The sequence below is a fragment of the Camelus dromedarius genome, chromosome 15 (genome assembly GCF_036321535.1).
Source record: "Camelus dromedarius isolate mCamDro1 chromosome 15, mCamDro1.pat, whole genome shotgun sequence".
Classification (NCBI taxonomy): Eukaryota; Metazoa; Chordata; class Mammalia; order Artiodactyla; family Camelidae; genus Camelus; species Camelus dromedarius.
In genome coordinates this window covers 12,939,784-12,966,608 of record NC_087450.1, presented here as the reverse complement: position 1 = coordinate 12,966,608, position 26,825 = coordinate 12,939,784, and the positions used below count along the sequence as shown (strand labels likewise).

At 49.6% G+C, this 26,825-nt stretch overlaps 1 protein-coding gene across 1 annotated transcript in view; it reads right to left on the bottom strand.

Moving 5' to 3' along the window:
• Nucleotides 1-26,825, bottom strand: part of ADD2 (adducin 2) — a 95,612-nt gene that overhangs the window by 6,552 nt on the left and 62,235 nt on the right. The window contains exons 7-15 of the mRNA XM_031467226.2: nt 24,456-24,605; nt 22,956-23,099; nt 20,880-20,978; nt 16,266-16,442; nt 12,278-12,535; nt 11,120-11,239; nt 9,765-9,854; nt 7,697-7,844; nt 6,285-6,410 (exon numbers count right to left, since the gene is read on the bottom strand). Of these exons, the coding sequence (XP_031323086.1) occupies nt 6,285-6,410; nt 7,697-7,844; nt 9,765-9,854; nt 11,120-11,239; nt 12,278-12,535; nt 16,266-16,442; nt 20,880-20,978; nt 22,956-23,099; nt 24,456-24,605 (1,312 nt within the window). The remainder of the gene's footprint in view (nt 1-6,284; nt 6,411-7,696; nt 7,845-9,764; nt 9,855-11,119; nt 11,240-12,277; nt 12,536-16,265; nt 16,443-20,879; nt 20,979-22,955; nt 23,100-24,455; nt 24,606-26,825) is intronic.

Here is a 26,825-nt window from a genome sequence, read left to right as displayed (position 1 = left end):
ACGATGTGCAAACGTGGCATCACCCAGCGAGGACCGACTGAGAGCTTTCCTAGGCACGGAATGAGGGAGCAGGCTACAGAGACGCTATGGGGGGGGGCATCACGCCCAACTCAGGTGAGGTGCCTGAGAATTGTTGTAACTGGTTCAGTCTCACCAGTAAAAATATGGAAATGACATGTTTTCACACCCATTTCGTTTCCTACACCAATGAGGAGCTTTTGGAACAATGGAGAGTATCTGAGGCCGGCCAAGGGAGGAGGGAGCTCCCCGAGGGGCGTGGACCTGCGTTTCCAAGATGTAAGGATTAACCACAAGGGGAAGAGGCCTGACTGGCTCATTCTAGCAGCAGGGAACCTGTTCAGTTTGCCACCCTGTTCAATCAGGCCAGAAACGAAACCCTCCCCGCTACCCTTTCTCCCCTCCACCGCCCCCTACTCCGCTTCCATGCAAGCACCGAAATGCCCGGGCAGGGAGGGCAGAGGGAAAATTATAAAACCATAGACTCTGAGAAGTGAAAGGGATGTAGAGATCGGCTAGTTTTACAGATATGAAAACTGGGTAAAACAAAGTGGGCAGACCTCAGCCCCCAGACATCCCAGCTTAGCGTTCTCTGTACTGTGTGAAACTGAGCGGAGCGTGTGTGAGTGTGAGGGGTATCAGGTCACAGAGAGGAACCCTGACCCCTTCTGCTAGGAGGGAGTGCGGGTACTGGGGGACGGTGTGACCGGTGTCACTTACAGAAGGAGTGGGGCAAAAAAAATACACACACACACACACACACACATCTTAGGAAAAGGCTGGGGTTCTTGTTGGGGTAAAGACCAGAGAAATGTACGGCTCCATGGAAGATGGGACAGATGGGTAAATCTGGGGACAACAGAATGGGCTAGTTTGACTATCTGGGCAGGCTCTTATAATGAGGTCTTTTGTAACTTCTGAAATTCTCTGCGCAAGTCAAAGTCCTCCCCTAGATGGCTCCTGAGGACTGTCCCTGAGTACCAGAGACCTTGGCCCCCAGCTCCCAGCCTTCCTACTGCCTGGCCTGCATCCAGCCACCATCCAGCTACCAAGTTCTCTAACGCCCTTGACTGCCCTCCCCTCCCCTCCCCTCTTGCATTCCCACGGTCATCACTGGCAATGCTCTCCAACGCAGGAGGCCAGCCCAGACATGACCTTCTCCCTGACCACTCTCCTCTCTTCTCCTGCTCTTCCACCTCATGACCCCTCTGGTCCCGGGTCCCCTCCTTGCTATCACAGTCTGTTCCCCTCCGTCTGGAAGGCCCTCCTCTCTCTTCTCCGTGTCCCCAATCTTCACTCCACACAGTGAGTCAACTTGAGTGCTAACCCTCCCTGAAAGTCTTTCCCGATCGCATCCCGGCTTCCAGGTAGAATTTGTCACTCCTTCTCCTTCTGCCCCGACTGTATAAATTTCCATCATAGCAGCTGTAAAACAATCACGCTTCCTTTTTCTGCCTATCTCCCTCCTCAAAACTGAAATAAATTAGACAAGACTGTCTAATTATTTATGTAACTGGCTTATAGGAGATAATGTTTGTGGAAACCATGAATGGCTGAATGCATGAGCGAACAAATCAATGTGTGAACGGTTTTATTCTAACCAAGCCAACACCGTACCTTATATCTCTTCTTGTCTGTCCCAGCCGGAGCCTTCTATGCTGAACTGGACCCAGACGGTAAACAAACAGCTGGCCTTTGTCCCCTGTCCCCACTCTCCTCCTCCTGGGCTCCTGTAACTCCCATGACCGTGCAACTCAATGCAGACCCTCATTTGAATGACTCATGAGGATGTGTTTCTCAAGCCTCACCCTCTCAGATGACTTTGTTATCTGCCTTCCAGCTCCATGAACATGATTTTGGATTAGAGGGCTCCCCCTTTCTGTCCCGCTGCCATTTCCTGCCCTGGTGGTGATGGGTACCCTCACCCCAACAGCATCTTCCACCCACACCCGCCCTGCTCTCAGCCTCACCCACGGCCGCGGCCCCATCTGTGTGTTGGTTTAGGAGAGCACACCCAGGGTTCTTCTCACCATCCAGAAAATGAAGCCACCCCAAGCGCACCGTCAGCATCTCAGAGAGCTGCCATGCTGTGACTTGTTTGGGGGAGCAGCAGCAAATGGAAAGTGGGGCAGGGAGGCATCAGGGACCCTGGAGTCAGGTTCCAAACTGAGGTCCCCACTCCCTCAGCTGGAGGGGACAGAGGCCACTGGAGGGTGTGGTTGGCCAAGAGGAGGGGCAGCAGGACAGGGCTCTAGAAATAAATCCTTATTGGACCCTAGGAAAGTATCAAGGATCAGCTCTGAGAGCTCAGATCCCTCTTCTGTTAACAGCCCAGGACAGTTAAGGTCAGAATTATGTGGTCTTCAGCTATTAGAAGACCAGGCTGGGAAGGGATCCAGGAGCTACGGGCAGATGGAAACTCACCGTCCACCATCCCCTAAGGACCACCAGCTTTCTCTCTTAGATGGGGCACTTGGAATTCTGGGAGTAGGAGATAGATGTAGGGCAGAGGCTGGAAAAGCAGAAGCTCTGTCCGAGGATGGTGGCCAAAGACACCAAGGACAGTGGAAGCAGGGGGAAGGGGAGAGGAGACAGGGAGAATGGGTGGTTTGGGGCAAGACTGAACGTGGCAGCCAGGGTCCATTTCCACATCCTTGTGGGCTGGGAGACAAAGGACTGAAAGGCTTGCAGAGGCTGGAGGAGGAATAGGGGTGCTTCAGTTGGGAGACGCCGAGCTTGTTTGGGTCCTCTACCTCACCGACTGGATTCTTCACTACTCCTTCTCTGCCTCCAAATACTTGCCTTGCAGTCCTCAAGGTCCACTTCCAGGAACGCCCCCTTCCTGGACCACCCACTCTACTCTTATCTGCCAGTCTAAGCATACACCTCCCCAAGGTCTGGTTCAAGCCTCTCTTGACATTGACAATGGACTTGCCCTTCTCTAAACCCGCTACCAATATGTTGATTTTATCCTTGCATGTGTCATTCTCTCTCTCTCTTTTTTTTTTTTTTTAGGAGCCTACACTTGGGTGTGGTCCCTTCCCACAGGGCTGGCCCTGTGGCTCAGAGGAACCAACAGGATGCAGAGGAAGTGCCACTGAGCCAGCCTCAGGCAGGAAAATTAAGAAGACCTAGCAACTTCTGCTTCTGTAGTTTGGGGAGCCCTAAACCACCATGTATGGTGTCCAACTACCTTGATGGAGACACAGATGGAGAGGCCACATGGAAAGGATCTAGAATCATGTGGATAGAGACAGAGACAGACAAACAGACAGACAAAGAGACACAGCCATTCCATTGTCCCATCTGAGCCCAGCCTTCCAGCTGCCAAGGCACCTGACCTATGAGCGCATCATCTGGGAAGTCCTAGTTTAGTCAGGCACCCAGATGACTGCAGCCCTAGCTCACATCAGCGGAGCAGAAGAACAATCCAGCTGAGCCAAGTCAACCCAAAGGAGAACTAATTTCCATCAAGCCAGTTCTTATTATGCACTAGGATTTAATAATTACCTATGGCTGCGTAACAAACAGCCCCCAAAACTTAGTGGATTAAAACAGCAGGTGGGATGTTCTCTCTCACAATCCCGAGAACACAGGACAGAATGAGAACTAATTTATATAAGCACATTACAAGTTTCTTTTATACTTATTAGCTCATTTTATCTCGATAAAAATGCTGTGAGTTAGGAAAGGCAAGGGTTTGTGTCAGTCCCCCATTCTGTGGTGTTTTAAGCAACTTATCTGAGATGGCTAAATCAGTAAGCAACAGCCGACCTTCTGACGTCACATGCAGGGCTATTTCTTTGCAGGCATAGCCAGTGCTCCTCAGGGGTCTCTGGGGGATGAAGTCAGCAGCTAGGGTGGGACAGTCAAGAGCTGGTCAAAGACAAGGTGACGCCAGAGTTGGCCAGATGTGAGGGAAGAGACTTTGAAAGACTCTTCAGAGAGGCTGATGGGGTCGGAGTCAGGGACACAGATCGGGAGAGACACTGAGGTGACTTAACACAAGAGGCTTTGAGAGCGTGGTGACAAATGGTGAAAAAGCCATTTCTGATCTGAGGGGTGAGCTAAATGTGGAAGTGCAGATGCTGCTCGGAGGGTCAGCCCTGTTGCCCCGAGGAGCGGCCACCCCAGACAGCTACCAGCGGTGCTTTATCAGGCGGGGTCTGCTCCAAGGCGGTCCATGCTTCCAAGCTCTGTCTGTGTTACAGGAAGTCTTTCCCAACAACTCAACCAGGATGTGTTGCTCCACAGAGCGTCGACTTGGACCAGAGAGAAGCGGAACCCGGCTGCCGTGGGAACGGTGTCGGGCGGCGGGGGTGGGGAAGCAGTTATCTCGCCCCTCCCATGCCCCCCTCCACCCTCTGCCCCACTGAATCACAGAGATCGCTCCCAGGGGCTCCCAAGAGCTGCAGTGGAATTGCCACCCTTTGTCCCACTGCTGCTACGAGCCTCCTCTCCAGCGGGACTGTCTTCCTGCAGTTGGTGTCAGGATGCTGCAGACGGCAGTCAGGCCAGGTGCTTGATGCATCTCGATAAGGCGGTGGTTCCCCAAGGCCATTCAGGCTCTGGCCCACAACTCTAGAGGAGGTCATGGGCTCCTTGGAGGGGCCCATGCATTAGGTACAGGGACGTAGATAGACTGAGAGCCATAAACACTCCACCACAGGGAGCACCCAGCAGCTGGTCCCACTGCCCACTCACTGGGGGGGCTTGTTGCTTGTGGGTGGTGTGGCTTGTGTGAGGATGGGAGTCTGTGTAAGAGTGCATCCTGTGTGTGTCTATCCTAGAGCGATGCCTAGTCCATGCACAGCACTTGTGGAATTGGTCATGAATTTTATAGTCAGGAAACCTCCTGAAGGCAGAGCTGTGAGTTGCAAAAGAAAAAATTAGGGAGCAACATATGTCCTTTGAAAAAGTCCTCCCTCCCTGCATTGCGAGTGTTGGGGTGAATTAGTAAACGGCCTCTCTATACTCACTACAGAGACAAGTATTCAGAATCAGAGGAAACTCCTTTGGTGAAGGCACAAATGGGAAGAGAAAGGAAGACGTTGTGGAGACAGGCTGACAACAATGAACACAGTCATGGGACACCCACTCGGGGCTCTGGCCTCAAGCAGATGGGTTTCCCCTGGCAACGCTGGGCCTGTGCTCAAGGCGGCAATTCACCTACGGAGGGAGCTCAGGGGGTGTGGGGTCTAGCAGCATCCACGTGTCCGGCCATTCTAACCAGGAGGGGGATGGTTCTGTCAGGCCATCTATCTGTACTCTCTGCGTAGGGTACAGCCTTCCTTGGCGAGGGCTCCGGGGAACCCAGGGGGGCAGTGTTCATGCCCCAGAGTGATTCCAAGGGCTCAATAAAGACAGTTTCATGATCTAGGAGGTATGGACTATAATATTATCCACCATATGTATATTACTAATCGTAACCGTAATTCAATCTTACATTTAAACCATGCTTTTACCCTTTTCAAGTATGTTATCATCTACAACTTCTCTTATAGAATCTTAAAAAGGGAAAATCTTAGTAGCCCCATTTGACAGACAAGGAAACTGAGGCATAGAGATGGTCTGATTTTCTAAAATCAGCAGCTGAATTGGGCTTAGGACTCAGTTTTCTAATCTAGTGTCTAAGGAAGTGGTTTTCAACCTGGGCTACACATGAGATTCACCTGTAGAGATCTTAAAACTCTAAGCTGCTCTTCCCGGCCCTCACCCCCAGACCACTCAACTCAGAACCACTGTGGGGGTGGGACCCAGGCAGGTGTCAGGCACGTTGAGCCCCGCAGGTGATTCCAGCATGCAGACAAGGTTGAGAAGGACGTCTTCAGCCTCAGCCTGGGGGCTCGCTGGAAATGCCGGGACTCAGGTCCCACCCCAGACCTCCGGCACCTTCATTTTAACAAGATCCCTAGGTGATCCCTGTGCACATGAAAGTCTGAGCACTGGGCTGGTGCTTCTAAGAAAAGCCCATCAGCCAAACTGGTCTGAGTGAGAGATGAGGAGACCGTGGGCCACTCACTAACTTACGCAGCCTTGCTAGACCGGGCGTAAACCGTAAGGTGTATTGCCACAACTTGTGAAGGGAACAAGCTAAAAGCTGACAACCCCTATATCAGGTTCCCCAGAAATAGCAGAGGGGAAAGAGTTTCTGGGAGGAAGGCAACATCTGTTGAAAGGCGGGGGCCCTGCGGTGTGCGCACCTGCCCGCCTTGCACGCAGACCCGTCTCAGCCTCCTCCCTCCCAGCTGCTCAGCTCCACTCACCATCCAAAGACTTGGAGGGAGAGACCGCGGGGCTCTTCGTCTCGGACTTGGCTGGACTCTGAGCTGGAGAAGCAGGTGCAGACTTTACAGGTGAGCCAGGCTCCTCTGCGGTGGGTTCTTTCTCTCCTGCAAACACAGAAAACTGCCTCAGGACAGAGGTGGAGCAGAGGAGAGATGGGCAGAGAGAGAGAGAGAGAGAGAGCGCTTTGAAACAGTGGCTTTCTCCTACTTCATCCTCATTTCTCCCGACTGGAGTTAGCTGCTTCCCCTAACTTTTTTTCTTTTTTTAATTTCTGCTACATCCTGGGGAAGGCAAATGGGCGGAGTGAGAGTCATGTATTGTTTCTTCCATCAAAGCAAATTCGTCGTTGGAATATGGTACCCCTGATGTGGACGGCAAGACTGCAGAATTCCCGCCCACAATTTGTTCGCATGTTGCTCATTTATTATTTATCTCATTTACATGTTCAGCCCAAACAATCTCCAGAGAAAAATAGCACGGTATTTTTCTATCTACTTTTTTTTCAGCTGAGACCTGAGAACTCCAAGCAAGTCAGGGAGGGTTTGTCTAGTGCCTGCTTTGTGCCTGGGAGAAGGGCTGACTCTGGGCGGGCGGTGGGGGTTGGGGGCTGGGGGCTTGGAAGGCGGATCTGCCCTGAAGGAATGGAAGCCTTGCCTGGCGGACCAAACCAAGAGCTGATTCTGTGTCTCAGATCCCCAGACTTAAAGCAAAGAGAAGAGACAGCTCAACGTAGGGGACAGAGACAGGGGTTTGTGACGGAGCCTGGAGTGTAGATACGTTCAATCAGGCAAGCCAAGGGCAACTATAACAGAAAAGGACAAAGGCATGAACAAGCTACCAGCAGCCTGACTATCTGGGAGCCAGCTTGGAGGGATGGGCCTGACCGGAGTTCTGATTGCCAGGCTAAGAGGCTTATGCCAAATCTGATCGGTCATTAATAATAATTATCATTATTATAATGATCCTACTATTATAGCTAACATTTGTCTGATGTTCACCGACCTAAGCCAGATTTCCAGGCACTATTCCAAGCACCCCACATAGATTAACTCCTTCTACCCAGGGGAGAGGGTCGGGGGGTCACGGTGGCGCCACATTAACTGTCAGGCATGAGCCGATGAGGGGCGTTCTTGGGGTTAACAGCATTATGCTCAAAAAGAATCTATTTAGTGATGAAGCAGGAAGGTCAAGTTGAGGGCATGACACAGAAGAGACAGAGAGCGAGAGAAGCAAATGAAGATTGAAAATGAAAGCAAGACAAGGCCAGGGCCCAGGCAGGCAGGAAGGGATGGGGCCCAGGGCTACTGGCGAGCAGGGAGGGCTCCGGCCACCCAGAGCCCTCCCTCCATCCTGGGAGGTCCTGAAGCACCGGTGCCCCCGCATTATTTACCGTCAAGTTCCAGCTTCTTCCTCTCCACCTCTTTTTTGTACTCCTCCAGCTCCTGGTCAGTGAGTTGGCTGAAGGGGTTGGGCACCGTCTCCTCTGACTCGTCTTTGGTGTCCGCCTGGCCCTGGGACATCAGCTGGCTCTCTGTAGACTGAAAGTCAACCACAGAGTGTGTTGCTCTCTGAACGCCGTGGTAGGGGCCCAGGCCCGAGTTTCCTTCACACTCATGTGGCTGCCCGTGGTCTTGCTAGGGACAGCGTGGCATGCAGCTCCTTGGAAACAGCTCAGGACCTCGGGGTGGGGGTTGTTCACGCCTTCCCATGGCTGCCTCACTGCTAGACCCAGATTCTTTGCAACTGCCTAGACGAATGCAGGGGGTCCTCCCTCTAACCCTGGAAATAAAACCAAAGGATGCTCCCAAGCAGAAGGAAGACACGCCTTTATTGCAATCTCTCCTGTGGACACTCGTAAGCCATCACTAGGCAAATACAGCCGGCGGCCCACAGTCAGCCAAAACCCAGCAAGCAAAGTGTGGGCTCAGCCAGCTCATGCCAGGCACACCCCCCCACCTGCCCCACCCCCCACTCCCGATTCCCCACCAGCAGCACAAGCCGCAGCACACAGCAGTAAGTCACATGCCAAACACACAGTGGCTTTGGCGTTCTCAGTCCAAGCTGTTAGTCCTGTTTCACACACAGTCATAAATTACAAGGAGGCCAAGGTCCTAAATCTTGGATCTTCACCCGACCTGTACTGCAGGTCCCTGCAGGGTCACTGGCAAAATCACTGTGTTTCACCACCTTTGTGGATCCCCTGGCTCTGAGGGGCTCACCAGCTGGGCCTCGTGTAAGCTTCAGGAATCCTTTGACCCCTCTAGCTCAAGCCGGGGGCTAAAGTTCAGACTCTACAGCGCTTTTTCCTAATTCAGCATCCTCATCTTGGCCTTTGAGAAGGCAGTGCTTGGAAGCCAAGGAGGAGACAAAGAACGTGAGCCCCCGGGGAGGTGAGCCTGGGCAGCTGGCCCACACCTCGCACTCCGGGCCACCTTTCCCTGGCCCCTCAGGTCTTCTGATGATGGGCCCATGGGCTCCTTCCAAAAGAGGGGCAGCACCAGGCCTGTCTTAAGGAATCATGGGATTCAAAAGAGAGTCCAAGACCAGAATCCCAAGAAGAGGGGCTCCGAGGAGAGCACTCGGTATAAATGGCAGGGTTTTCATTAATTTTGCTCACTGGATTGAACTCTCATCTGTCTCCACTATTATGGGGTATTTCTATCCTTGACCCTATGGCACATTTGATGTTCCTCTTCTTGGCTGAGCTGAGGTGGGGTGGAGGTGAGGACATAACCTTCACATTTCCCCTAAGGGGCCGCCTTGCTGGCTGTAGGCAATCTGAAGTCATGACATCACCCCTGTTTGCTGCAGAGAGGGGTGGTTCCTGTATTCCCTGGCTCCTTACTGCTAAGGAATACTTTGCAATAAGCAGTGATGATTTCTGACACAAGCCAGACTTCTGACCTTCACCCTTTCTGCTAAGCACTAGATAAACACTGTTCTATCTCACACATGAAAACAACAAGCTTTTATTTTCTAAATCTATGTGGGTCTGTGCCCCTTGCCATCCTATGGGAGCACCAGTCCTTATCTACACATCTCCCCTCTGAGAGCACGAGAGCATCTTCCCAGAGCTATGGACGGATGATGCCACGAGCAGAAGCCAGAATTGCTCAGGGGAGGCAGGCCTGGAGCCGCTGGGAGCGGCCAGCTGCACTCCTGTGATCCCACTTTGCACGACCCTGACAGAGGGCAGAGGGGAGTTCCATGGGGAAAGCATGGAAGTCGGCATCACTCCCGTGGGCGGGCTGGGCTGCTCTTCCCCTGCCTGGTGCCCACGGGGGATGATCAGCGTCCCCAGTCCTCACAGCATCCGTTTTGCAGCAAGAGCACCAGCGCCCAAGATCACAGGGGAAGGCGGGCGTGAGGACTCAGGGGTCCTGCTGCCCAGCCCCGGGCACTGCAGACTCAGGAGGCAAACACGTTTCCCCTCCAGACAGGGGCAGCGTCTGCTGTACCGGGCTTCGGCTCTTCTCAGCGATGACACTCGCCAGCAGCTGGGACTGAGGCCCTGCCGACTTCACATCCTGTCGGTTTTGTTCTCGAATCTGTGTGCAAAGGGAGGGGGACAGTAAGCTAGCTGTCCAACGACAGGGTGTGGAGTTAGGGAGGGAGCATTCCCAGGGCACACTAAAAAGGTCACCCAGTGGTATGCGAGCCTCTGTTTCTAACTCAGTCCATCCACCCTGAGACAATCTCCATGGCTGCTTCAGAGTGAATGAGCAGTTTATGCAAACACCAGATTCTCATTCACTCCCAGAAGGTCATGGGAAGAGGTGAAGAGTGAAACGAGGCATAGTAGATCTTTGAGGGAGATGCTGAATGAAGCAAGCCAGAAAGAGAAAGAAAAATACCATATGATTATCACTTACATGTGGAATCTAAAAAAAAAAAAAAAAAAAAAAGAAAAAAAGACACAAATGAACTTATTTGCAAAACAGAGACAGACTCACAGATGTAGAAAACAAACTTATGGCCACAGCTTGGGAGAAGGGGGTGGGGAGGGATAAACTGGGGGCTCAGGATTAGCAGATACTAACTACTATATATAAAATAGATAAACAACAAAGTCCTACTGTACAGCACAGGGAACTACATTCAATACTTTGTGATGGCTTATAATGAAAAAGAATATGAAAAGGAGTATATATATGTGTAACTGAATCACTACGCTGTACACCAGAAATTAACACAACATTGTAAATAGACTATACTTCAATTAAAAAAAATTTTTAATATTCTTATGAAGCCCCTCAGGATTTGTTTAGACTACAGATTCCTGGGGCCACTCCACACGCATTGAATCTAAGTCCCGTGGGAGTGGGAGGAGGGCCAGGGGTGGGTGACCCAGGGATCTGCATTTTAAGCAAGCCCTTCAGAGGACCACACATCGAAACGCTGTTCTGTGAGCGAATCTGACCCATTGGAGGTGGTCTGTGACAACTTAGGTTTTTAAAGTAACATTAGAGAGATAAGTGAGTGCACTGTAAAGCAGAGGTGGAGAAACAAATTTAAAGGATCTTGCAATCTTGAAAATAACTCAGAAGGGAAATAGCATAAAATGTGTAAAAATTTTATGCAATTTGGGGGCAGGTCTCTTAGACACATCTAATGTCTCAAGCTAGCACCTCTCGGTTGTACAGGACCACAGAAGCACAGCACTTAGCACAGGGCCTGGAGTGTGGCCAGTAAATGGGAGATTCTTTCCCACAGAGGCATCTGGGATGTTGGTAAGCCAGGCACATCCCGGGGAATCCCCCTCCCCACGCCCTCGAGGGAGGAGAGATGGCGGGGTAATTAGCTACCACCTTACCTTGTTGCGCATGTCCAGCACTTCTTGGGGGTCGGTATAGAGAGGCACAAATTGGTTTGGGTTTTCGATCCGTATGGGCATGCCACTGCTGGATTTCTCCACCTCGTCGGCCTTCAGCCACTGAACACACACAAGGCCGGTGGGTGAGGCAAAGGCATACGGCCCACCGTCCTCCCCATGAGATCTGGGCCGATCAGCCCACTGCGAAGGTCGGCAAGCCTAGACATACAGGTTCCCACCTCCTGGGCCTCTTTAACCTCTGTCTCCCCGAGCAGAGATGGGCAGCAAGTGGCCCAGCAGCCAAAGGCGGCCCCCAGATCAACGGCCATAAAGAGTACTTAAGAGTAGGGACAGAGCCTTGGTGACCAGCTTTGACAGGCAGCCACTTGCATTTTTAGTATTAGATGACTTGTGGATGTTAATTTGCAAGGCTTCATTTTCTTGTCTTTAATTTCTTTCTCCCTTTCTTTCTTTCTTCCTCCCTTTCTTTCTTTCTCTCCCTTTTCTTTCTTTCTTTCTCCCTTTCTTTCTTTTCTTCCTTCCTTCCTTCCTTTCTTTTTCTTTCTTTCTTCCTCTCTTTTTTAATGAAGAGCTATTCTATTTGGCTGCCAGCTACTTTATCAGTGAAAATCAAATTAAGAGTCAGAGTGTGTGTATGTGGGAGGGAGGAAAAGAGCAAAAAATTCATAAAAACTCAATTTGTGGGCAGGTCTGTAAGACACATCTAATGTCTAAAGCAAGCACCCCTCTATGAGAGAGGGCTCTAAAGGAAGATGACAACGTAACAGAAACAGGTATCATTCACCCACTCCCTGGTTTTGCATCAGAGGGACAATTCAAATGCTCAATATCCATCCTTTGAACATCCCAGAAGCCCCTTCTGGATAGAGGAGAAAATTTTCATGCTGCTGGGAATCACCTGGTCCAGCCACCCTCTGGACCCCAAACTCAGCATAGAGGTGCAAAAGCAGGTGGTCTGCTCTGTAGGAACGAGCAGCTGCTCCCAGACACCCAGTGGGGAGTCCTAAGGGGAGACTGCTAATGCAGGCTCAGGGGAGGTTGGTTCCGTTCCCCTTTTAAAGCTGCTTAGCCACACAGGTGCCGGACACTCTCCCTCCAGCCTGACCTCCCCAGCGGGGGCCCCTCTGCCCTCCTTACTGTGGTCTTGGGCCGGGGGCTGCCCATGCTCCTCTGGACCTCGTCGGCCACGTTGACCCGCAGGTAGGTGTTGGGCGTGTTGAGCCAGCGGGTCTTCTCCTTCTGCTGCTTCTGGGCGTGCTGCCGCAGCGCGGGCACCGGGGCACCATCCTCCTCGAACACGAAGGCTGTGACCGTGGCTGGAATCTCCACTTCGCTCTTGTGTTTGGTTTTCTCTTGAACAAAGGGGTAGCGGTAGGTGTAGCCTGTTCTGTAACCCTAAAAAGGACAAAAAGAGAACTGCGTTTGGTGGGGAAAATGGTCAGTATGTGCCTGCTCGCCCACCCAACACTTCACCCGCTTCCATCTGAAGGACTCAGTTTAACCCAAAGTCCCCGTAATAAAACCCAGCCCTTGCCGCACCCCTGGTTTATCTCAGAATTGTTCCCTGTCTTCATCCCTCCATCCCTCCTCTCCCCCACCCCAACAAGCCCTCTGATCGGGGATGAGAAAGTCTCCAGACCCCTGTGGACCAGACAGACCTCCAACCTTTTGTCTGGTCCGGTAGCTCTCAACCCTGGCCCCACATCGGAATCTCGCTGGAGCTTTAAAAGTGCGGACGCCTGGGCCCACCTTGGAGTTGCCCTTTTCACTGGACAGTGGTGCAGTCTGGGCTACAGGATTTTAGGAAGCTCCCCAGCTGATTCTAACAGTCAGCCTTGCCTTCCTTGACTTTGAAGCTTCTGACTATTTCCTCTTGGAACCCCCCAAACTGACTCAAGAACATCCCTGTCTCCTAAGCAAGACCATGTCCCTCAAAGGCGGACTGCTGCTCAGTGAGAGTGAACACTCAGGAATCCTGGCAGCTACTGGAACAATTCTCGGCTCTGCCTGTTACCTTTTTTTAAATTAAAGTGGTATTAAGACATTTTTTTCTGATTAGAGAGTACGGAGCCATGTAGAAAAATTAAGCAATATGAAAAAACATAAGGAAAAAGTGGGTTTTATGCAAAATTGCATCCCAGATACAACCACTGAAAATCCTTCCAGTCATCTTTCTAAGCATACATACATATGTAATTTATAATTATACAATTAATATATAATATATATATTACAGTATATAAATAGGACTGTGTCACATAAGCAGCTTTTTAAAAACCTGAGATACAACTGACATGTAACAGTACATTAGTTTCAAATGCACAACATAGTGATTCGATAGTTGTATGTATCGTGAAATGATCATCACGAGTCTAGTTAACATCCAGTACCTCACATAGTTATAATTGTTTAATTCTTTTTTGGATTACTAGTAAGATTAGATATTTCTAATTACATTTAATGGCCAGTTGAATCTCTCCCTTTGTAAACTAGGTTCTCTATTGTGTTTATGTTTTTCATATTGATTCGTAATATCTCCTTTTACACTAAGGATATTAATCTTTTGACTGTCACAGATGTTGTAAATATTTCCCTCCATAGTTTATCTTATAGCTTTGTTCATGGTGGGTAGAGCAGTTTATAAAAACGCATATTTTGAATTTTAATGTAATCACATCTGTCAATATTTGTTATCATGATTTCTGACTTTCCTGTCATGCTTGACAAGATCTTTCCCAACAGAAGAGCATCAAAAATATCAATCTATGTTTTTTAATACCTATATGAATTTACTTTTTTTGTTTAAATTTTTTGACACATCAGGAATTTATTTTGTTGAGAGGAATAAGGAAGTATTCAGCTTTAGTTTTAGTTCCCAAAGGGCTAGTAGTGTATATTTTCCCGCTGATTTGTAAGAGGCCTGTTTGTCCTGTGTTAAATTCTCATGTATTCGGGATCTATTTCTGGATTCTCTAGGCTGTAGCATGGATCTGCCTGTCCATCCTGGACTAGTGCTTCTCTATTTAGTTACTCACGCCTTATCACACTTTGCCATGTGGTGGAAAAAGCATCCCTAATTGTTCTTCTTTTTATAGGATTTTCCTATCCACACTGAATTTCACCTGGAAGAGCATTTTGCTGAGTCCTTATGCCTTCCCTCACTTTTGAGGAAACGATGTTGAGTTTATTGATTATTTTGGATAGGTGACCTCTTTCCCCTATGGAAGCTTCCGTAGCCAAGAATAAATTATAGCTCTTCACTGATCTCACGTTTTCTCTGATGTTTCTTGGTAAAGTTTTACAGTTTTCTTTAAATGGGTTCTGCTTAAAGTTTCATGACTTTTCTGCATTTGCAACTAGGACTATTTTCTTTCATTATTACATTTTCAAATATATTATTACTATGTCAAGACACAAAAAGCTACTAATTTTTGCATACATTTTCATAATTGACCACTTTAAAACGCACTCGTTATTCTAACTTTTTTCAGTTGACTCTTTTGAACTTTATAGGCATGTAACCATACTAACTAAAAAGAAAAATAATTCTGTTTCCTTTGCAATATGTATGCCTACTTTTTTTATGCATTACTGCCTTGGATTGAGTTCCAATATTATTCCAGAACAATATTAATAGTGCTCATAAGAGTGCTGAGAACAGGATCATTGTTCTGTTTCAAAATTTAGTGGAAATTCTTCTAGTGTTTCACCAGGATACTGGTGTTTGTTTTGAGAAAGAAATCATTTTAATCATGTTAAATACGTGGCCACCTGTCCTACACAACAGCTATTATTTTTATAAATTAATATTAGATTTTTATCAAGTACCTTTTGATTGCTATTAAAGTGATCAGAAAGGTTTTTATCCTTTGATGTATTGGTATCATGACATATATTTAAAAGATTTATAATATTAAACCATCCTTGAGTACTAAGAGTGAGCCCTCACTTGGTTATTGTGCCTTATTATTCTAATGTTATGCTGGGTACTGTTCACTGGTTTTCATGTGTTTTTTTATCAAGACAAGGTGAGACTGGTCTGAATGTGTTTTAACTGTTATGGTCTGGTTTCCTTCTTTCACTCTTCTCTGCAATAGTTTCCATAGCATAAGTACAGTCTGTTTCTTAAAGGTCTGAAAGAATTTCTGCATGAAGCCATCTGGTCCTGGCGTCTTAGTCAGGCATAGGTAACTCAACACAAAATGTCAATGGAAGTTGTATTTTCACTGTGGATCGTAACTTTCACCATTACAAAGTGACCCTCACGGTCGGCCTGGTGATCAGGCGGAAATGGTCTGGAGGAACTGGAGGCAAGAAGAAAAGGGTTAATTATTGCAGTGACCTAGACACAGTAAAGACAGGGTCCAAAGCAGCAGCAGTGAGGTGGGAGGGGGGGGATGATACAGAAATGTCACAAAGACAGGTTTCACCTTCACTTTTCTGAGCAATCTAAGAAGTTATAGTCTCTTCTGGCAATTTGCTCCTCATTGTATGTGCTTCCCTCTTGCTCTTGAATGATCTCCTGTTTACGTCACATATCATCCATTAAATTATTAGCTCCAGAAGGAAGGATGTCTCATAACTCTTCTGTATCCTTTAAAGCCCACTCCTAGACACATATTGGTTAACTCCTTACATGATTGATTCATTCACTTATTACATTAGGATATTATTATAATGCTGCTCACCAGGAATAAGGAAATGAGTGGTATTGTGTGTTTTCTGCCTTAAAGTCATGAGATTAGAAAGAAAGGAGGAACTAACTACAGAAGAGGAGGGAACCAAGCCGCAATATGAGAGAAGCTCTGTGGTTCTGAGTTTTACTAGATTATTACCTCCCATACCAACCAGGAACTTCTTACCCCTTCTCCAAAGAGCACCGTGCAGGCCTGATGAGCTCCAGCCCTGAGAGAGGAGCTGGCAAAAGCGATCATTTGAGAAAACTCAACCACTACTTGAATGACCGCCAATTCTGAGTCAAATTGCCAATCAAAGGGCTTTAACAACTTAACTGTGATGCGGGCACTTCTCACACCCACCTCATGCCTCATACTGACTGGTTCGAGGGTAGGGACTAATCTGTAATGGACTGACTGGCCTGGAGGGACAGTGACAGGGGCCTCACCAGGTTGTCCAGCATCCTCATGAGGGCCTCGAATTCATGCTCCCCCAGCCGGCTCTTCTGCATGGGCCCGAAGGTGCTCCCCGCCCACTGCACGGAGCCCACCTCGTGGGGCCGGTGCTTCTCCTGCTCCAGAAGGATGAGGTTCTCCACGCCACCCGCGCTGGACAGAGCGGACACCTGTGGCAAAGAGCAGAGAGCCCTCGGTGTGCATGTGTGCGGATGTGTGTACACCCCTCCCTGCACACTCACCCGTGCTCCAGTGTGTGACAGAGACTGGGGATCAGGGAAGATCAGAAACAGAAATGTCTGGAAAAGTGAGCAGCATTTGGCCTTTTCCTTCCAGAGGAAAGCCATTCCAAACTTGCTGGGCACACAAGCATTTCCAGGGGATGCTTTTCCTAACATCAGTGCTTAGGAGAACACAGCAAGTGTTAAATGTTGAGAATAAAACAATGCAGAGGACTGAAAAATTACCTGGGACACAGACCAACTTCATGTTGTGACTATTTGGGGAAGGAGGGAGGAAGAGAAAAGGGGACTTCAATTCTTGGCTGTAATGTTTTGTCCCTTCCAAAGGAAAAGGCTGTTAATGTTTGTTAAATCTGGGGTGGAGCTTAGTGGTGAGTATATGCCTAGCATGCATGAGGTCCTGGGTTCAATTCCCATTAAAAAATTAATTAATTTAAAAAATATTTGTTAAATCTGAGTGGTGAATAGCTGGGTGTATTATATTATTCTCTGCATTTTTCTCTTTGAAATATGTATTTTAAAAAAGTCACTTGAAAGAAAGAGGCTGGCTTCTAGGCCAGTGAAATATGAACCTGTTGAGGTGAATTAACAGGTCTAAAGGAAGAAAATCTTCCGTTAGCCAGTCAAGGAAGCTCAGAAAAAGGAGACGGGTGAAATGCTGGCAGTCACAGCCAGGCACCGTGCAGGGTTAGGAAGTTTTTACCAACAAACTTACAGCACTGGTCCCACCGTCAAGGCTCCATGGGGAGGGGACAATACAGGTGGCTAGAGGCAATGGACTTTGAGTTTTAGGGCAAGAGGTGTGTTATAAAGCAGGCAATTTTAGAATGATCTTAAAAACATTCATTCATCCAACTAATCTTATTTCCTAATTTCATGCTCATCTAAAAGTACATTCTGTTACTCCCTGTGTCCACCACTCAGACATGACTGGCTATGATTTGGCTTCCCAGGTAAGTCCAGATACAGAGAGACTGATGGTTTCCAAGTATTCTAGGCAGTGAAGCCGGTGTCTTACGCTGCACAGGACACTAGTGTTCGGATCAATATTTGATATTCCAATGTAAACGTCCTTACTGTGGGGGAACTGCTCTGATTATGTAAAGCTGTCAGCATTCCAGTTTTTGCGCCAGTTTTTTTTTTAACTGGAAATAAAAGAATCTAATTGAGCTTGCCAACAAACACAGGTCTATGAACCCACGAGGAGCCTGGACACACTTCAGAGTGTGTTGAATTCACCAGTGTAATAAATGGCCCCTCTGAGACTTCCTGGAGGTCAGCCAGGCAGCCTTTCCAAGGTGACCCCCATCACTGTGAAGAGGAAGCAGCAAGAACAATCATTTTCTGTGCCTTCGTCATCCAAGACACATGTCCCACTGAAGCCTCTATTTTTGACCTTAAAAAGATGACTCCACACCCTGGCACATGTAGAGATCTTAGAGGCTGTTTATTCCATCATCCCACCAAAAATAAGAATCCTCGTCCAGTATCCTTAGAAGGTGGTCAGCTCCCTGCTTGGGAAAGCAGCCTATTGTAATGTTGTACAAAGGTTAGAGGGGTTACAGTGAGTTGACAGAGATTACACTGAGGTGAAACCACCTTTTGATTACGTTCATTCACTGGTCACCGTTCTGCCCTCTGCTGCCAAGTTTTCTAATTCCCAAGTCCCTCACACCCAGCACTGAGACTGAGTGCACGGGAACAAGCTCTCTAAGACAGCAAACCCCAGCTAGCTGATCCGTTACTTCATTCATCCGGACCCCTATCTGGTCAAGTCAGGGCTTCAGCCCTAGGACCCTAAAACCCCAACTTGAAGTGCCAGCCCCCTGAGGAGAAGTCCCAGCCTGTCAGCCGACCTTTCCCACCAACTCTTACTGCCATGAGAGGCAGTGCAACATAGTGTTTAGGACATGGACTTGGGTACCAGGCTGCCTGGGTTTGGATCCTGGCTCTGCCACTTACTTGCTGGTGATTCTAAGCAGCTATGTACCCTCTCTGTGCCTCAGTTTTCTTATCTGTAATATGAAAATAGCAGTATCTACCTTATGAGGATTATTTAAGGTAATATTTATAAAGCACTTAGAATAGCACCTGGTACATAGGGAGTGCCCTATAAATATTTATGATAAATAAATTCTTAGGTTTTACCACGAAAGGCTGAGAAACAATATCCCCTAGGGACTGGTCATTCATGGAGGAGGAGTGAATTGCCCACATCCTTGCAAGCCCTGTCTCCTCCCACTTCCCTCTTCCCCTATCCGTTTCCATGGCGATGGGTAGCAGATGGAGAATTGCCTGAGATTTTCCCCAACTGCCTGTAAGCAGAGCAAGGAGCCGCCTCTCTCAGCTGAGGATGACCCAGTTTCCTGGAACCCCAAACTGATGGGGAGCAGAGAAGGCTGTTCCCCCGGAGAATGGAATAGGCTCTTAGCCTTGAACCACTGAAATGACCACGGACACATCCAGTTGTTGGCCAAGGTTATGGAGGGAGAAAACTAGTCCCACGATGGGAACAGAACCTCAGTGCTGGCCATTTGACCAGATATGACCCTTCCAGGGGCTGCAATCCCAACAGCATCTGCAGGTCGCTGGTACCTGGGCTCTTCCTTGCCTTAATCCACCCACACCTTTGGTCTAATCTCTCCTGTTTTTCTTCCACACCTTCCAGCTTCATTTCTCCCTCTGGAAGCCTTCCTGCTCCACCAGCTGAAAAAAGAAGCCACTGGAGATTTTCTGGGGGTTCTCCACCCCCATCGCCTGATGCGCTTCAACAAGGTCACATCAGACTGGTCCTGACTGAAAAGAAAGTGACGGCAGGCGGAGCCAAGAGAGGCAGCTGGGGCTGTCGGGCTAGTGGCTGGCAGCTCTGTCCTTTCATCTCCCCAGCTGCCAGGTGGCCATCCTTGCTTTGCTTAAATTGCACACGCCATTTCTGAGGGTCTGGAGTCTGGGGGAGGTGCACTTTACTGTGTTGGGGACACCCGGGCACCTCTCTCCATTCATTTTCTAGGGTTGGGCTATCTTTGCAAAGAGATAAAGCCTTTTCACAAGAAGGAAGCCTCTTCTTCGGAAGGAAGATGGGGAACTCTGCGGAGTTCAGATGTGGAGAAGGGAGAGTGGACATGCCAGAGGCTCTGCCAAGTTCTAACGTCATTCAGGGGTCAGAGTTCAGGGCCAGTCTTATTACATGGGGGAGGGGGTGTGAGGAGTGTCTCACACCGCTTTTTCTAACACCTCTTCATCACCATCCTCTCTGCATATTCCTCTAAAAGCCACTGAGAAAGGTACCACTTGTAGAACCTCCACTAGTGATGCTTCTGGGACTATCGCATTTCCCCCCATAATGCCCAAATGAAGGGCAGGCCTTCCTGGGGTGCTGCTCTGCCCAGACCAACCAGGAGAGGGCAGATGGGACACCAAAAGGGCCCTGCAAAGAGCTGACTCATCCTGGAGCAGCTAGCCTCCCCTTCTGTCAACTGAGTCCTAAAAACACCATCAGCGACACCTCTCCTTGTCTGAAAGGTCATCCTCACAAGGTCTATGTAGAGACCCATGTCTGCAGTTGAGGAAATGGGAAATGGAGGTTTGCGGAAGGCAAGTCCCCAACCCAACGGCACACAGCCCAGGGCTGCGAAGGGTGGAGTCCAGTCAGCAGTGCAAAGCCCCCACCTCACCCCTGACGGCTCGCTACACTGAAAGGAGCATGTGCTTGGCTTTTCTGATGCTATGTTATCTGATAAAACTACAGGATGCGTGTTTATGTACTGCTTCTCCACTAACTCTTCTAGTTCCACTGACACTTCCCACCCACCCTCTATCTCATCCTTTACTGTTTAGAAGAAATTCAGGAGGGGCTCCCTGGACACCACCTTGGGATCTCCCTGGTGTCAGGCCTGCCATGTAAACACGCGACCTTGGCCTGCTCTCCACAGCTCTTTCTGGACTTGACCACATCCATAGCCTTTGCAAACTGCTCTCCTCCAAAGAAAGAAAGAAAAGAAGACCTACCTGTGTGATGTCTGGGGGGCACAGCTAGATGTAACAGGTACACCCCCAGCCTGGTAAGAACCTTTATACCCTGTTACGGTTCCTCCCACTGTCCTACTGGTGAGCCCAGGCAACTCCCCATCCTGAGCACTGACCCCCAAGAGTTGGGTGCTGGTTGTTAGACAATGATAAAAAAATTTTTAAAGCTACAAAACTGGTTCTAAGTGTGAAACTGTAGAAGAATAAGATGGTGCCAAGGCCGAGAAACAGGGTCAGGCTTACAGAGGGCTACACTCAAAGGTCTCCCTAAATCGCAGCCCATGGGGCCACCACCTTTGCCAGCGGTCCCCCATCAGAGCCATTCCTGGGCCTGCTCACCTGTATCTCACACGCAGCCTGCAGGTGGAAGACCTTATAAAACGCCTCCTCGACGGTGTCACCTAGAGCAACCACTCCATGGTTTCTTAGCACCAGGATCTGTAGAGGCGTAAACAGCCAATTAAAACTTTAAGCCTTGAAACTTTAGTTAAGGGGGAGAAATTTTTTCATTTTACGCAGATCAATTTCCATATCCAATCTTGGAGCGTACCCCACCCCCTCCAATTCCTTACTCATTCTCCCTATACACACAACTAATGCCACCTGCCATGACTTTGAACCTCTAAAGCAGGTTTAAAGCATCCACCTTAAGAAATTGAAGATGCTTTTTAAAACTGAGACTGAATAGCTTGGTGGGATTCTTTGGGCAACGCCTGAGGGTTTTAGGCCCTGAAGAGCTTAGAAGTCTGAAAAACTGATGTTTGTGTTAAAGTGAATGAAATGACTTGCTGTCTAATACGAGGGTCCAACCTCAAAGCGATCTCTTGCCCTCCTTTGACTTACGTAGTCGACTTATGAGTCAAACCTAGGGGGGCGGCCCTCTGAGAAATGGCTCTGCGGAGACAGGTGAGTCAGGTCACCTCCCTGGCCCTCAGGTTTCGTCTCTATGAATTCCAGGAGGCCCTGGCAACTCTAAGATTTTCAGTTCCCTGAAAGAGGTCGTAGCAACCTTCTAATCTAACTCACTAGTTTTACTAATGAGGAAATAGAAGCCTAAAGAAATTGAAAGTCCCCCAGCTAACTAGGGGCAGAGTCAGAACCAGAACCCAGGCTGTCCCTGTCGCTGCAATGTCGCTGACTCAGCCAGGGGCAGGCAGATCACCAAAGGGGATAAAACAGAGATGAATCTATCTCAAGGTCCGGGTGCACCCTCCCTGTTGGAAACTCTTCTTGTTTGGTTTTATCCTCAAAAACTCTCTGGATGATACACAGGGGATACCCACCTGGGAGCTGGGACACAGATCCACGTATCAGATCTGTCCTCACGGCACCTGGGACCTGGCCTAATCACGACATCTTCTCTGACTGAAAACAACTGGAGTTTTTTCCTCTCAAGAGCCAGAAAAATGGAAAGAGACCATGACTCTGCACCACGAAGGATTCTGCAGATAATGAGCGCCCCATCTCTTAAATTTTGGTGGCATTTCACAGATGTGAACGTCACACCTCTCCTGGCACTGCTAATGAGGCTTTAGAGAACGTGGCAGGGATTTCTGCTCTGCGGTGGAGATGAAAGACGGGGACTCTCAGGTGGGTAATGACTCAGGGAGTGAGTGTCTTTCAAGGAAGGCGATAAGCCCCCATCAACCCAGGCTTGGCTCTGAAACCTCCTGTACCAAGCTGACCTGCCGTAATTATGTGCTGCTATAAAATAGGTCTTCAGACTTAAATCAGACAATAATAATGAGATTGTTTATCTCTATAGAGTTAGCAAAAAAAAAAAAAGTGATAACACTCAAGTCTGGGGATGCTGTAAGGAAACAGCATTCTCACATACTAGTCATGATGGGAGGAGAGGGCAATTTGGGAACAGGAAGTAAGAGCTGTCAAATGTGCATCCTCGCGTTCACTTGGGCAGCACATGGATTAAATGTGCATCCTTCAGAATTTAGCCTAAGGAATCATCCCAAGCACACACAAAGATTTAGCTGAAAGGATTTTTCATCACAGAGTTGTTTACATTAAGAGAGAATTGGGCGGGGTGGGAAAAACTTTTCAATGACCAATCACAGAGGACCGTTCAGGTAAGTGGCAGGTTAGCCATTCAAGCAATGCGGTATAATTTAAAAGTGATGGAGAAAATATTTAATAATGTGCAAAGGTGTTTACTCACAATGCTAATGAGAAAGAGGAGACTATATTTTAGAATCCTAGTCTTGTCAGTCTACGTGACTATATATGGGGGTGTGCACTAAAATCTCAGGGTAGAGTGAAAGATTATTATTCCATTTGTTGGTGGTGTTGTTTATCTGCAACTTATAAACATTTTCCAATGAACATTTGTCCCTTTTGCGATGTTGGCTTTTGACAACCCCACCCCAGAGCATCGTCCCAGAACAGCTGAGCCAAACCCACCTTGCAGGTGGGTCCAAGGCACTTCTGCAGGTTGATTCGGTCAGCTTCCTGCTCCATCTCGCCATTGAAGTCGTAATAAGCCATGTCCCCCACCAGCAGGGCGTTGTGGGACACAGGCAGGAGGCCCCACTTCATGGCTGACACCTTTAGGGACACGATGGAACAATTAGCACTGCAGGTCCCCCCGCCCCTCTGTCACAGCCGTTCCTCAGAGGGCACGGTCAAGTCCTATGTGGGGACGGGTGGGGCAAGGGAGCAAGCACAGGAGAAATGAACACCCTCCCCACTGGCCCAGCTCTTGCTTTCTTGCTGCTTCCTCTAATGTCTTTTCATCATAGTTTTCACAGCAGCCACATCAATACATCACCTTCTAAAACTGCTGCAAAGATTACCGTCGAGGGACAGTGTGCTGCTGCCCACCTCTGCTTGGCTCTTGCCCTAGGACCCGGGACAAGGCAGGGCTGGCAGAGTTGGCACCAGGCTGGGGTGAAGCAGGGTCCAGGGTCCCTGGGGTGAGTCGGCTGAGACCCTCAGCTTTGCGGTCAGTGCAGAAACAGCCACGCCTCCTCACTGACAGGGAGGCCCACTGAGAAGCCCCATGTCACGAGCAATGGGGCAATGCAAGTACCAGGGAACAGAGATAAAACCCAGGCTGTCATCCTCACGTCCCAAGTCCTGCCTTTTATTAAAAGCAAGGTGCATGGAGAGGTCAGGAGAGCCTCTCGCCCTCTTTCACTCATCCTGCCCCACATGGAAGCCGGGCTCTGCAGAAATGAACCCTAGGCACAAATATATCGTCCAGTCTTAGTCCAAATTCTGGAAGGTCTGAGTGTTCGTAATCAGCATGCTTTGCAGAGAAAACCACAAGCCAGTGACAGGTCTGTTCTGCCTCTGTAGGTGAGTGGCCTGGGCGTCAGTAAGGTGGAGTGAGGGTTGAGGGAACGTGCAGACTGGGTGTCTGCTGTCTTTCCAAGTGCATTGCAGCATCTAAGGTAGACATGAGAAATTCCCAGAGACCTCTGGGGTACAACCTGCTCCTTGAGGGTCTTCCTCATACCCTCTCCCCGTTCTCCTTGCTCCTGTCCCCAGCTCTCAGCCCACCCCAGGCAGCAAAAAGTGGGCACAGGGCAGGTTCCCACCATCTGATCTTCTATCAAAATCTGGTGCCAGGCTGACCTAAGCAGAGACGCAGGGGTCGCCCTCACCGAGGTCAGGGGTACCAGTTTGGGTACGCAGCAGGTGGGGGGTGCGCTGGAGGAACATTGCACATCTTTACATGTTCTCCCCCGACTGAGACTTTCAGAGTTAGAAAAATGGAGGAGAGGAGGTTCCCACATTGAGTGTTCCCTCTCCTCACCCTGGCCTGATTAAACTGTTTTAAATGGGGAAATTGGTACTAGCTTGGCAGGGGAGCCTCAGGGAGACCCTCAGAGAGACAGGTGCTGGGGGTCGACCGCTGGCCTTGGGGACTGAAATGCTGGCTGAAGAGAGGACACTCACCGCCGCGGTGGCCGGAGTGTGCAGGTGGATGATGCAGCGTACGTCGGGTCTGGCGGCGTAGATGGCCGAGTGCAGGCAGAAGCCCGTGGTGTCCACTGGGAAGCAGCTGCTGCCCTTCTCCACCACCTCTCCCAGGATGTTCACCTTGATCTGGGCGGAGGGGAGGGGAAGACACTTCCGGCCACCGGCAGGCAGGGGCCCCTCACTCCCTTCCCCCGGGCACACGCCCACCCACCTCACCCGGGGCAATGCCTGTGCTTGGGGTGGGGACAAGAGACACCACCTCGCCCTCAGAGTGAGCACACGGGCTGGTGGGTGATAATTCAGCACGAAAAATGCCAGAGCAGAGTTTCTCAAACTTTACTGTACCTAAGAATCACCTGGAGACCCTGTCAAATTCGGATTCAGCAGGCCAAGAACGGCCAGAGAGTCCGCATTTCTAACAAGTTCCCAGTGACACCGCTGCTGCTGCTGCGGGACCACGGACCACACTTGGAGCAGCAAAGTGGGAGCAGAGAGTCATTCACAGACTTCCCCAGAAGCAGATAGGACGAGTCTTTAATGCCGGGAGACCAGAGGGTGCAGAGAAGCCTTCCCAGAGGAAGTGGCATTGAAACTGAGCCTTTTCCTTTTAATTTTTATTTTGAAAAAAGTTTAGCTCATACACCAATGTAACAGGACTAGCATAATGAACACCCATTTACGAGTTGCCTGAAAGTTAGTTCTTAAAAGACAAATGGAAAGTAGTCACTCACTGGTCTTATCATCTGCTTTTGACTCCAAGGGGCGAGTGGGTGTCATGGTTAAAACTCACACGCCCGTGTGTGTGTGTGTGCGTGTGCGTGTGCGCATGCGCGAGCTGCTGCTGCTGGTGGCTGTGGCTGGCCTGGCACACAGTTAAGCCACAGCGCTCCAGACTTAACATGAACAGTCTCACAGAACATCCCCATCGGAGAAGACCTCTTTGGACTGTGACACAGCCAGACAAAAGTCACTCTTTAATCATGTCAAAGGCAAAAATGACCCACGCTTCCTCCCGGCTAACAGGACACACTCACTGTTGCCACTGCGGTACCAACGGCAGCTTCAGCCTCGCTCCGCATCCCCCTCCCCCATAGGACGGTCCGGTGTCTGGCAGCTGACAGTGCCTATCCAATGCCTCCTTCTTAGGCTCCTCCCCCAAATCACCAAGACAACCCAAATGCTCAGACAGCACCCCCCACTCTAAACACCCTCGGGCTGAACACGCTTCCTGCCCCCCACTGCACTGCAGTCTCCCGGCAGCGGTAGGTAATTAGCTGTATTGACTAGAGGCATTTGCTGGACGTTAACAAGCCGGATTTTAGTTTCTAAAAATCACAACAGCTTTGACCCTTAACCTGCAGCACCTGTACATCCTGAAGGCAGCACACAGGGCAGTTCCACACACGTCCACCCCCCCGCCCAGCCCAGCAGCCGGGCAGACGAGATGGGGCCAAAGGAAGGAACGGGCTACCGACAGCAGTGGCTTAAGCAGAAGCGTAAGATGCCCAGCAAACCCGCTCTCTCAAAATTCTATTTTAAGTGAATGTTACAGGATGAACATGACTTCCAAGTGGCCTGACCCCTGAAAGCGGCAGCAACCCTCCTGTCTCTGGTGCTTAAACCCGCGAGGGTCTGATGCAGACCCTGGTTTCCCTTCGGTCCAGCTCACCCAGCCCCTCTGCTGTGTGGCCCACTCAGACACCCCTCTCTCGGATCACCTCTCTCTGATCTCATGTGTTCCTTATCTCAGCCTTGGATGCGGGATCTGTTGTCACTCAAGAATCTCTCCAGCCTAATAGGACAGCACTATCCCATGCAGTGCCTTTGTCCAGTGGGCAAACGGTACCCTGCCTTGCGGATGGCCCCGGGGCCACGGGGCTTGGTGTATGGATGTTGCCACTGAGCAAATGTGAACAAGCAGCCCAGTACCCAGGACAAGCTTACAGTGGAGCGCAGGTTGGGATTTCATCCTCCCCTCCTCCACCCTACCAGCCAGGCTCCCTTGTGCAGTGCGTGAGCTGCACAACTAGACAGAGCAGCCCAGCGTCTACACATGTCCTGAACATCTCATGCCCATGGCTAGTAAACCTGTATCTCTAGGTCAGATCTCTTCTGAACCTAGGATGACCAAATGCCAGCTGACCTCTCTCCTCAATGTCCCACCAGCTCTCAAATTCAATCCCACACCCCCAACGGGGCTTCACCAGGCCCCCTAAGACTGCTGGCCCAGAATTTCCTTCCCAGATCATTGTAACAGCCCCTGCGGGTTGTCCCAAGGATGGTTTGCCTCCACACAGCTGTCTGAATGCAATTTCTCCAACGGGAACCTGATCGCACCACTCGCCT